This window comes from Ictalurus punctatus, chromosome 22 (assembly GCF_001660625.3).
Source record: "Ictalurus punctatus breed USDA103 chromosome 22, Coco_2.0, whole genome shotgun sequence".
Lineage (NCBI taxonomy): Eukaryota > Metazoa > Chordata > Actinopteri > Siluriformes > Ictaluridae > Ictalurus > Ictalurus punctatus.
The window spans coordinates 200001-212500 of NC_030437.2; the positions used below are offsets into that span (position 1 = coordinate 200001).

Below are 12500 nucleotides of genomic sequence, written 5' to 3' on the forward strand. Positions count from 1 at the left end.
ACAGTAACCGAGTGGAAGCCTCCGTTTGAGATGGTGCCTGGATACACACGTGAGCACCATCAGTACAGCCGGACATACCGGGTATGCCGGAGTCTCAGTGAAATCTCTCCCGGTGTGTGTGTGTAGCCTCCTCCAGTGTGTGTGTAGCCTCCTCCGGTGTGTAGCCTCCTCCCGGTGTGTGTGTAGCCTCCTCCCGGTGTGTGTGTAGCCTCCTCCCGGTGTGTGTGTAGCCTCCTCCCGGTGTGTGTGTAGCCTCCTCCCGGTGTGTGTAGCCTCCTCCCGGTGTGTGTGTAGCCTCCTCCGGTGTGTGTGTAGCCTCCTCCCGGTGTGTGTAGCCTCCTCCGGTGTGTGTGTGTAGTCTCCTCCCGGTGTGTGTAGCCTCCTCCCGGTGTGTGTAGCCTCCTCCGGTGTGTGTGTAGCCTCCTCCGGTGTGTGTCCTCCTCCCGGTGTGTGGACGAACAGGTGGGTGAGGCCAGAGAACCTCCTCGTATCACTCAGCACGCTGTGGCTCTGCTGACGTTCTCCGTATCAGCGAGAGTATATTCGGAAAGATCCACTGGCAGAACATGGAGCAGGTGTGGAGCTGGGGACAGAGCACCGTTCCTATCCCTTACGTCACCATAACTCGACACGCTCTCGCGTAACTCTCTCACACCTGAAGTGTGAGAGCTGTGTATTACACTCGCCATGCTATCACCCTTCTTATTTTCACCCTGGAAACTAGTCAAGACTTTTCACTTCTCACCTGATGACTAGGTGGAGGGTTTAGTCTCAGACGCAGCACTAACCCCAGACGGTGCGGTGTAGGTCCAGCTGCTGCAACCCGCCCCTGGTGTGTTTCTCTCTCTCTCTCTCCCACACACACACACACACACACACACACACACACACACACACACACACACACTTACACTCTGGGTTTCTTCTTATCCTCAGTCTCAATGTCTTTCTTCCCAGCAATCTTTGTAAATCTCTCAGATGGAGCCGAACCTGCAGAGCTGCAATTTACACACACAATAACTACACACAGTAACACAAACACAATAACTAAACACAGTAACACAAACTCACACACAATAACTACACACAGTAACACACACACACTATAACAACACACAGTAACACACACACTATAACTACACACAGTAACACACACACTATAACTACACACAGTAACACAAACTCACACACAATAACTACACACAGTAACACAAACACAATAACTACACACAGTAACACAAACTCACACTAACTACACACAGTAACACAAACACACACACTAACTACACACTAACACAAACTCACACACACAATAACTACACACAGTAACACACACACACTATAACAACACACAGTAACACACACACTATAACTACACACACTAACACACACACTAACTACACACAGTAACACAAACTCACACACAATAACTACACACAGTAACACAAACACAATAACTACACACAGTAACACAAACTCACACTAACTACACACAGTAACACAAACACACACACTAACTACACACTAACACAAACTCACACACTAACTACACACAGTAACACCAACACACACACACAATAACTACACACAGTAACACACTAACTACACACAGTAACACAAACTCACACACTAACTACACACAGTAACACAAACTCACACACAAACGCACACTATAACTACACACAGTAACTCACACACTATAACTACAAACAGTAACAAACTCACACACTATAACTACACACAGTAACACAAACACACACTATATCTACACACAGTAATACAAACACACACACTATAACTACACACAGTAACACAAACTCACACACAATACCTACACACAGTAACAAACTCACACAATAACTACACACAGTAACAAACTCACACAATAACTACACACAGTAACACAAACACACACACAATAACTACACACATTAATACAAACACAATAACTACACACAGTAACAGAAACACACACACAATAAGTACACACAGCAATGCACACATTATAAACTACACACAGAAACACACACACTATAACTACACACAGCAACACATATACTATAACTACACACAGCAACACACACACACTACAACTACACACAGCAACACATACTATAGCTACACACAGCAATACACACACACTATAACTACACACGGCAACACACATTGTGTAGTGTAATATTATGGTATGTGTAGTGTGTAGTATTGTGGGATGTGTAGAGTAGTGTAGTATTATGGGATGTGTAGTGTAGTATTGTGGGATGTGTAGTGTAGTATTATGGGATGTGGTGTAGTATTGTGGGATGTGTAGTGTAGTATTATGGGATGTGTAGTGTAGTGTAGCATTATGGGATGTGTCTTGCCTCTTTGTCATCTCAGGTTGGTTGCTGTCGCCGTTGGTGATATCAAGCAGTGTGATGCAGCTAAATTCAGGTGCAGCTTCAGATACAGTACCCCTGTACATATCTGTGTAATAATCTCTCAACAAACGCTGAGTGTACTGAAACCTGTCCATTTCCACCTACACACACACACACACACACACACACTTTTAACAGCTCCGTTGATGAAAACCTGAAGTATGTGTGTGTGTGTGTGTGTGTGTGTGTGTGTGTGTGTGTGTGTGTGAGAGACCTGTATGAGAGTACAGTAGTGGTTAATAAGAACAGAAGTGTGGCTCTCGAGCCAGCCGTCTTCAGTGAGTGCTGCTTTCTCCTGCATCGCCTCCTCTCTCTTCTTATCACAGATATCCCACAGACGCTCACGCAGTTCCTACACACACACACACACACACACACACACACACACACACACACACACACACACACACACACAAGATAAAAACCGTTTTATATAAAGATAAAGAATCCTGTACGATATGAAGTGGAATATAAAGTGTGTGTAAATCTCATTCGACTGCATCACAGAAAAGATTAGAATGAGTCATTGTTCTTCAGTAATCAGGTGGATCTGGTCAGGGAAGCTGCTGAGAGGAGAGAGAAAGCTCAGAGTGTTTATTAAATAGGTGAAATCTAACACTACAGGTAATGCTGATGATCATTACTGAACTGAGATATAACATGCTGTGAAGCAGCATGGTCAGAAGGTCAGAAGCAGTTCATGGGTTCAGGAGACATTACATAGCCACACAGGAAGCCTCGGAGTGGTTTTTCTGTGAGCTGACAGGAAACTGGAGCTCTGTAAAGCAAACTGACAGCACTTTGTTTCCACGCTGCACAAAATCCCACCGTGAATCCCTCCGTCCCTCAGAGAACCAGCACCACCTGTGGGTCACTTTACACCGGTCTGAGTTCAGGGGTCGTGTTCACATACACACAGGTGTGAGAACACCCGTACTGTTCCCTGTGTTCACCTCCATCCTCCTTCTGCTGTACATCACTCTGGTTTTCTCTTATTCAGTTATGCATTAGTTCATAAACTACTCACTTCGATCATTATATTACTATTGTATATTAATCATTTCATTACAGTTAATAATAGGCAATAATTTGACCAGGTTTATTTTAAGTGTGTATAGCTGGCTCTCTCTCTGTGTGTCTGTGTGTATCTGTGTACCTGTGTGTGTGTGTACCTGTGTGTGTTCCTGTGTGTGTGTGTACCTGTGTGTGTGTGTGTACCTGTGTGTGTGTGTGTATCTGTGTGTGTTACCTCCAGTCTCTGGTGCAGCTCTGATTTGGTCTCGTCTTCGTGTCTCGTATCATCTGACACACTGTTATATTCACGCTGCCACACACACACAAACTCCTGCTTCAGATCCGGTCTCATCAGGTACTGTTTATATTCCTCTCTGTGTCACACACACACACACACACACACACACACACACACACAGACTTACTAAACTGTATATTACACACAATGTAAGCACTTACAGTGAGCGGAAAACTCGCTCGCACACACGCACGCACTCACACACTCTCACTCACACACTCTCACTCACACACTCTCACTCACACACTCTCACTCACACACTCTCACTCACACACTCGCACTCACACACTCGCACTCGCACTCGCACTCGCACACACACACACTCACACACCGGATGTTGTAGAGGTGGTGTATGATGAGGTTCCGTTCCTTGCGCAGGTTCTGCATCACAGCTTTAACGTTGGAGACGTATGAGCTGCACATGTTCTCCCAGTGTGACAGCAGGTTCTCTGACATCTCCTGTGTACGCACACACACACACACACACACACACACACACACACACACACACACACACACTTACAGCCACTGTGAGCTACCATGCTTCATGACTGATGCAGTGTTCAGGAAAGCATTAGCACCTTGGGTAACTGATCATCCACATACACCCAGGAGGAGGAGCCAGGCTCAGGAGGCGGGGCTTCAGCAGCTGACGAGGATGAAACTGACACCCTCCTGGAATCACCTGCAGGGGGAATAACAGTACAGATGTGCTATATCACACTGATTGGACAGAAAGTGGTGATTAGTTTTCTATAAGAGCAGCTCCAACAGTAGCGCAGGTTTATATTAATACACTCGCTCTGATACATTATCTTTTCTATACTATACTAAATCAATCTGGAGTGTGTAAGGGTGGAGCGTATAGTGTACAGGGGTACAGGTGAGAGTACAGGGGTAGAGGGGCGTGTACAGGGGAGTGTACAGGGGTACAGGGGAGTGTACAGGAGAGTGTACAGGGGAGTGTACAGGGGGGTGTACAGGGGTGTGTACAGGAGAGTGTACAGGGGTACAGGGGAGTGTACAGGAGTGTACAGGGGAGTGTACAGGGGAGTGTACAGGGGAGTGTACAGGGGGGTGTACAGGGGTACAGGGGAGTGTACAGGGGAGTGTACAGGGGAGTGTACAGGGGGGTGTACAGGGGGGTGGATGTACAGGGGAGTGTACAGGGGAGTGTACAGGAGAGTGTACAGGGGGTGTACAGAGGTACAGGGGAGTGTACAGGGGGGTGGGTGTACAGGGGAGGGTACAGGGGGGGGGTGTACAGGGGAGTGTACAGGGGGGTGGGTGTACAGGGGAGTGTACAGGGGGGTGGGTGTACAGGGGAGTGTACAGGGGAGTGTACAGGGGGGTGTACAGGGGGGTGGGTGTACAGGGGAGTGTACAGGGGAGTGTACAGGAGAGTGTACAGGGGGTGTACAGAGGTACAGGGGAGTGTACAGGGGGGTGGGTGTACAGGGGAGGGTACAGGGGGGGGGTGTACAGGGGAGTGTACAGGGGGGTGGGTGTACAGGGGAGTGTACAGGGGGGTGGGTGTACAGGGGAGTGTACAGGGGAGTGTACAGGGGGGTGTACAGGGGGGTGGGTGTACAGGGGAGTGTACAGGGGAGTGTACAGGAGAGTGTACAGGGGGTGTACAGAGGTACAGGGGAGTGTACAGGGGGGTGGGTGTACAGGGGAGTGTACATGGGGGTGGGTATACAGGGGAGTGTACAGGGGAGTGTACAGGGGGGTGGGTGTACAGGGGAGGGTACAGGGGGGGGGTGTACAGGGGAGTGTACAGGGGGGTGGGTATACAGGGGAGTGTACAGGGGAGTGTACAGGGGGGTGGGTGTACAGGGGAGGGTACAGGGGGGGGGTGTACAGGGGAGTGTACAGGGGGGTGGGTGTACAGGGGAGTGTACAGGGGGGTGGGTGTACAGGGGAGTGTACAGGGGGGTGGGTGTACAGGGGAGTGTACAGGGGGGTGGGTGTACAGGGGAGTGTACAGGGGAGTGTACAGGGGGGTGGGTGTACAGGGGAGGGTACAGGGGGGGGGTGTACAGGGGAGTGTACAGGGGGGTGGGTGTACAGGGGAGTGTACAGGGGGGAGGGTGTACAGGGGAGTGTACAGGGGAGTGTACAGGGGAGTGTACAGGGGTGTGGGTGTACAGGGGAGTGTACAGGGGAGTCGTGTCCTTACTGCAGTGTTCTGATTCTGCTTTCAGGATGTCTGTAGAGTGCGAGGCGATATAGTCTGTTGCTGTGTGTGACCGAACGTGTGACCGAGCGTGTGACCCTGTGGAGATGAGTACACAGTAATCAGTACAGTGTGTGTCTGACACCTTTTCAGGAAGTAGCTTGTGCTCAGTGTCGAGTCACACGCAGGGATACAGGAAGTGTGTTCCCCAATGTTCTGTGCATCCATCAGGATACACAGGATGCACTGACAGGATGTGAGCATGTGACAGGAAGCAACATGTTTCAGCCGTACATACGTGCAGGCAGTGTTATTCACAGATCAGGATTTTACACAGTGTCCTCCACTAATATTGGCACCCTTGGTAAATATGAGCAAAAAATGATGTGAAAAATGGTCTTTATTGTATAACCTTTTGATCTCTTATTTAAAAAAAATCACAAAAATGCAGTGTATACCTCATTTACTCCACAGAATCTCATGTCTTACTAATACAGATTTAATAATAATCAGTCTGTGTTACAGGTGTGTTGGTGTGAGGTGTGTTGGTGTGTGTTGGTGTGTGTTGGTGTGTGAGGTGTGTTGGTGTTACAGGTGTGTGAGGTGTATGAGGTGTGTTGGTGTGTGTTGGTGTGTGAGGTGTTTGTTGGTGTGTGAGGTGTGTGTTGGTGTGTGAGGTGTGTTGGTGTGTGAGGTGTGTGAGGTGTGTGAGGTGTGTTGGTGTGTGAGGTGTGTGGGTGTGTGTTGGTGTGTGAGGTGTGTGAGGTGTGTTGGTGTGTGTTGGTGTGTGAGGTGTGTTGGTGTGTGAGGTGTGTGAGGTGTGTGTTGGTGTGTGTGGGGTGTGTTGGTGTGTGGGTGTGTGTTGGTGTGTGAGGTGTGTGTGGGTGTATGAGGTGTGTGTTGGTGTGTGAGGTGTGTGTGGGTGTATGAGGTGTGTGTTGGTGTGTGAGGTGTGTGTTGGTGTGTGAGGTGTGTGTGGGTGTATGAGGTGTGTGTTGGTGTGTGAGGTGTGTGTTGGTGTGTGAGGTGTGTGTGGGTGTATGAGGTGTGTGTTGGTGTGTGAGGTGTGTGCTGGTGTGTGTTGGTGTGTGAGGTGTGTGTGGGTGTATGAGGTGTGTGTTGGTGTGTGAGGTGTGTTGGTGTGTGTTGGTGTGTGAGGTGTGTGTTGGTGTGTGAGGTGTGTGTTGGTGTGTGAGGTGTGTGTTGGTGTGTGAGGTGTGTGTTGGTGTGTGAGGTGTGTGTGGGTGTGTGAGGTGTGTGTTGGTGTGTGAGGTGTGTGTTGGTGTGTGAGGTGTGTGTTGGTGTGTGAGGTGTGTGTGGGTGTATGAGGTGTGTGTTGGTGTGTGAGGTGTGTGTTGGTGTGTGAGGTGTGTGTTGGTGTGTGAGGTGTGTGTGGGTGTATGAGGTGTGTGTGGGTGTATGAGGTGTGTGTGAGGTGTGAGGTGTGGGGGTGTGTGAGGTGTGTGGGGGTGTGAGGTGTGTGGGGGTGTGAGGTGTGTGGGGGTGTGAGGTGTGTTGGTGTGTGAGGTGTGTTGGTGTGTGAGGTGTGTTGGTGTGTGAGGTGTGTGAGGTGTGTGAGGTGTGTGTTGGTGTGTGAGGTGTGTGTGGGTGTGTGAGGTGTGTGTGAGGTGTGTTGGTGTGTGAGGTGTGTGAGGGTGTGTTGGTGTGTGTTGGTGTGTGTTGGTGTGTGTTGGTGTGTGAGGTGTGTGTTGGTGTGTGAGGTGTGTGTGGGTGTGTGGGTGTGTGAGGTGTGTGTTGGTGTGTGAGGTGTGTGGGTGTGTGAGGTGTGTGTTGGTGTGTGTTGGTGTGTGAGGGTGTGTGTGGGTGTGTTGGTGTGTGAGGTGTGTGAGGTGTGTGTTGGTGTGTGAGGTGTGTGGGTGTGTGAGGTGTGTGTGGGTGTGTGTTGGTGTGTGAGGTGTGTGAGGTGTGTGTTGGTGTGTGTTGGTGTGTGAGGGTGTGTGTGGGTGTGTTGGTGTGTGAGGTGTGTGAGGTGTGTGTTGGTGTGTGAGGTGTGTGGGTGTGTGAGGTGTGTGAGGTGTGTGTGGGTGTATGAGGTGTGTGTTGGTGTGTGAGGTGTGTTGGTGTGTGAGGTGTGTGTGGGTGTGTGAGGTGTGTGTGGGTGTATGAGGTGTGTGTGGGTGTATGAGGTGTGTGTGAGGTGTGGGGGTGTGTGAGGTGTGTGGGGGTGTGTGAGGTGTGTGGGGGTGTGAGGTGTGTGGGGGTGTGAGGTGTGTGGGGGTGTGAGGTGTGTGAGGTGTGTGTTGGTGTGTGAGGTGTGTGTGGGTGTGTGGGTGTGTGTTGGTGTGTGAGGTGAGCTCTACCTTTTCCTGCAGTGTCCATGGCGTGTAACAGCACCGCCTCCACCCTCCTGTACAGAGTCTCCTCATCCACATCTCCATCCACCTTCACCAAGATCTTCTGTTCCACTCCAAACCAGTCCTCCAGCCTGGACCAGGAGTCCTGAAACCCCACAATCCTGCACATACACAGACACAGCAATGATAGGAAAAGGGAATCACCTCTCTGTGTGTGTGTATATATATGTGTGTGTATGTGTGTGTATGTGTGTGTGTGTATGTATGCATGTATATGTGTGCGCGTGTGTGTGCGTTATTCAGAGCCGAGTTAGAGAAAGAGAGATACCAGTGTAACACACTGCACACTGACCTGTGCTGGACCTGCCTGTGATCCTGACTCCTCTCTCCAGCAGGAGGCGCTGTGTGCTCAGGGTTTATCCCCCACTCCTGCACCTGCTCCTGTTCTGCTGAGGAAACACATCACTACTGTATTACTGCTTCACCTGTACACTGCTAACACACACACTGTTTACTCTACACACACTACACAACACCTGCACACTGCTAACACACACTGTTTACTCTACACACACTACACAACACCTGCACACTGCTAACACACACACCACACAACACCTGTACACTGCTAACACACACACACTGTTTACTCTACACACACACACTACACAACACCTGTACACTGCTAACACACACACTGTTTACTCTACACACACTACACAACACCTGTACACTGCTAACACACACACTGTTTAAACCCATGTTATATACATATAAACTCCTTTACATTATCAGAATAGAGAATATTAAAATAAATGTAAGGCCTATTACAGAAATATTTCTGGGTGGAAGCAGTATGTAGTAATAATAATAATAATAATAATAATAATAATAGTAATAGTAAACACCTGGGTGTCAGTAAACAGTATGAGTGTTAATGATTAGGGACGGTCGAGGTCACTCACGGTGTTGATGTCGTTCCAGCACCTGCTCATCTGACACCTCCAGCAACACAGCCAGGTGTAGCACAGGTGAGGCTGGGGGCGGAGCCTGAGGGGCGTTCCTGTCCACTGCTAGCTCATGACTCTTATCTCGCCCATTTGTATGGTCCTGATCCGGGTCAGTTCCGCCCAGAGCCTTCTCCAGCAACCGGGCCTGAGACAGCTCCACAGGGAACCCATCCAGAACCCAACCCTGACCCGGCGGAACCTTCCTGCAGAACACATACACGCAGGAAAAAAATATGAGTGTGTTACACAGATGAGTGTCAGACAGGTGTATCAGACAGACGGGTGAATCAGACCGACGGGTGAATCAGACAGACGGGTGTGTACCTGATTGCGTCTGTGATGATGTTGATGAGCAGGTCATCAGGAACACCTTTGCCTGTTTTTAGTGCTTCTTCAACAGCTGCACCATACTGAGCTCGCAAAGAATTCTGGGTAATGAACAGCACACAACATCAGACACACACTCTTTGTGTGTATGTATGTATGTGTATGTGTGTGTGTGTAGTACTCACTGAGCAGTTTTCCAGGCTGTGAGATCCTGGCTCTGATAAGGAAGATAAAGAGGACAGATTGAGTTATAGAGGGTTATAGCGGTATAGGGTTATAGAGTAAGAGAGAGGTAGAGGTATAGAGTTAGAGAGGGGTAGAGGGTTATAGAGGTATAGAGGGGTCTAGAGAGGTAGAGGTATAGAGTTAGAGAGAGGTAGAGAGAGGTAGAGGGTTCTAGAGGTATAGAGTAAGAGAGAGGTAGAGGTATAGAGTTATAGAGGGTTAAAGAGGTATAGAGTTAGAGAGAGGTAGAGGTATAGAGGGATATAGAGAGGTAGAGGTATAGAGGGATACAGAGAAGTAGAGGTATAAAGGTATAGAGGGATATAGAGGTATAGAGTTAGAGAGAGGTAGAGGTATAGAGGGATATAGAGAGGTAGAGGTATAGAGAGGTGTTGGTATCTCCAACACCTCCAAACATTCCCCTCATGTCCAACATCTCCCTCATCACCCTCATGTCCAACATCTACCACATGTCCAACATCTCCAAACATCACCCACATCTCCAACATCTCCCACATTTCAAACATCTCCCACATTTCAAACATCTCCCACATGTCCAGGACAGAGGAGTTCACACTTCTTTACAGTTTCTCAGTAACACCACACACTGATTTAGTTACAGTTAGATTTATATAGTGCTTTTCTAGACACTCAAAGCGTTTACTATGTAAACATAGTATGGGATTTATCCTCCACCTGGAGGATGCGAATGCAGCCAGAACTCCCACCACACACCAGCTATTAGTGGAGACGAGAGAGTGATGGAGCCCGTTCATGAGATGGAGATTATTAGGGGGTGATAGAGAACGGTCAATGGGGGAATTTGGCCGGACCCGGGGTTTATTATTAATTATTATTCATTAATTAATTCCGCCTCATCACCACACCTGGACTGTTTCTGTATAACAGTAACTCCGCCTCATCACCACCCCTATAACAGCTCATGTCTTCACATTTTTTCCTCCATCTATTCTCTTCATTTTGAATCGCAAATCTAATTTTTATATATCATTATTATTTTTCTCTTTCTTTGTTTCATTCATTCATTTGTTCGTCCCATACAGATGTGTGATATTAGTGGAGAAGGACACACCTGTGTGTGGAGCAGGCAGTGGCTCCGCCCCCTCACTCTGCTCCGTGTCCTGCTGAGGAGAGTCGCTGCTTCCTGTATTCACCTGCACACAGGAGTCAGAGAGAATCACTCACCCAGCTCCACAGCCCGTCACGTCCTACACACTCGCGCACACACACTCGCGCACACACACTCGCGCACACACACTCGCGCACACACACTCGCGCACACACACACACTCGCACACACACACTCGCGCACACACACACTCGCGCACACACACACACTCGCGCACACACACACACACTCGCACAGACACACTCGCACAGACACACACACAGACACACTCGCACAGACACACTCGCACAGACACACTCGCACAGACACACTCGCACAGACACACTCGCACAGACACACTCGCACAGACACACTCGCACACTCACACAGACACACACTCGCACAGACACACACACACTCGCACAGACACACACACTCGCACAGACACACAGACACACACACTCGCAGACACACACACTCGCACAGACACACACACACACACACTCGCACAGACACACACACACACACACTCGCACAGACACACACACACACACACTCGCACAGACACACACACACACACACTCGCACAGACACACACACACACTCGCACAGACACACACACACTCGCACAGACACACACACACTCGCACAGACACACACACACTCGCACAGACACACACACACTCGCACAGACACACACACACTCGCACAGACACACACACACTCGCACAGACACACACACACTCGCACAGACACACACACACACTCGCACAGACACACACACACACTCGCACAGACACACACACACACTCGCACAGACACACACACACTCACACAGACACTCGCATAGACACACACACTCTTGCACAGTCAGTGCTGTAGAATGTGCTGCTTCTGAAGGCTCTAGTACGTTCTTGGTCAGAGTTCTGCTGTTGTTAGTGAGAGAAATGTTAAATATAGTTGTGAGTCACTGCTTCACTGTAGAACCTGCTGAAAACAGAACAATGATCTCAATGTTGAACTGTGTGTGGTGTAAAACCTCCCTCTCTCTCTCACACACACACACACATTCACATCACACACACACTAACACTAGCTCTGAACACCAGGTGCTGGAGAGACGCCAGGGTCGGTGATTATGCTTCTGACCTGTGCACTATGACGCTCTATAACCCTGAACACACAGCTTTAGGAGGATTGAGGTGTGAGGAGAGATCTGTACAGACCTCGCTCTCGGGTTCTGCAGTCCGGTGAGCTTCCAGCGCCTCCTGGATCAGAGCATCAGCTGACAGGACGTGGATACCATGAGCTGCACAACACACAACACCACAAACACTGTTCAGTTCTAAAGCACTCCAACAGAACATGCTAGAACATCCGAGAGTAATACACACCTAACATCCGCACTAGAGGAACTCCAGGAACATCACATGACCTTCCCTGACCTTACCTTCACACACTTTGTTTCTGACATAGTTTCTTCTCGGGTCAATAATCTGGCATTGTGTTCATCGAAATCATTATAAAGTTACAGATTTAAGTTATAAAACTCATAGAGCAGTTCATATTAGAATAAAACTGGG

The 12500-nt window shown here is 49.0% G+C and overlaps 1 protein-coding gene across 1 annotated transcript in view; it reads right to left on the reverse strand.

Moving 5' to 3' along the window:
• Window positions 1-12500, reverse strand: part of spef2 (sperm flagellar 2) — a 25888-nt gene that overhangs the window by 6718 nt on the left and 6670 nt on the right. Inside the window, exons 12-24 of the mRNA XM_053674653.1 lie at window positions 12144-12226; window positions 10882-10963; window positions 9749-9780; window positions 9561-9664; window positions 9192-9439; window positions 8579-8672; window positions 8233-8387; window positions 4314-4417; window positions 4064-4191; window positions 3670-3808; window positions 2635-2772; window positions 2364-2521; window positions 912-998 (exon numbers count right to left, since the gene is read on the reverse strand). Of these exons, the coding sequence (XP_053530628.1) occupies window positions 912-998; window positions 2364-2521; window positions 2635-2772; window positions 3670-3808; window positions 4064-4191; window positions 4314-4417; window positions 8233-8387; window positions 8579-8672; window positions 9192-9439; window positions 9561-9664; window positions 9749-9780; window positions 10882-10963; window positions 12144-12226 (1552 nt within the window). The remainder of the gene's footprint in view (window positions 1-911; window positions 999-2363; window positions 2522-2634; window positions 2773-3669; window positions 3809-4063; window positions 4192-4313; window positions 4418-8232; window positions 8388-8578; window positions 8673-9191; window positions 9440-9560; window positions 9665-9748; window positions 9781-10881; window positions 10964-12143; window positions 12227-12500) is intronic.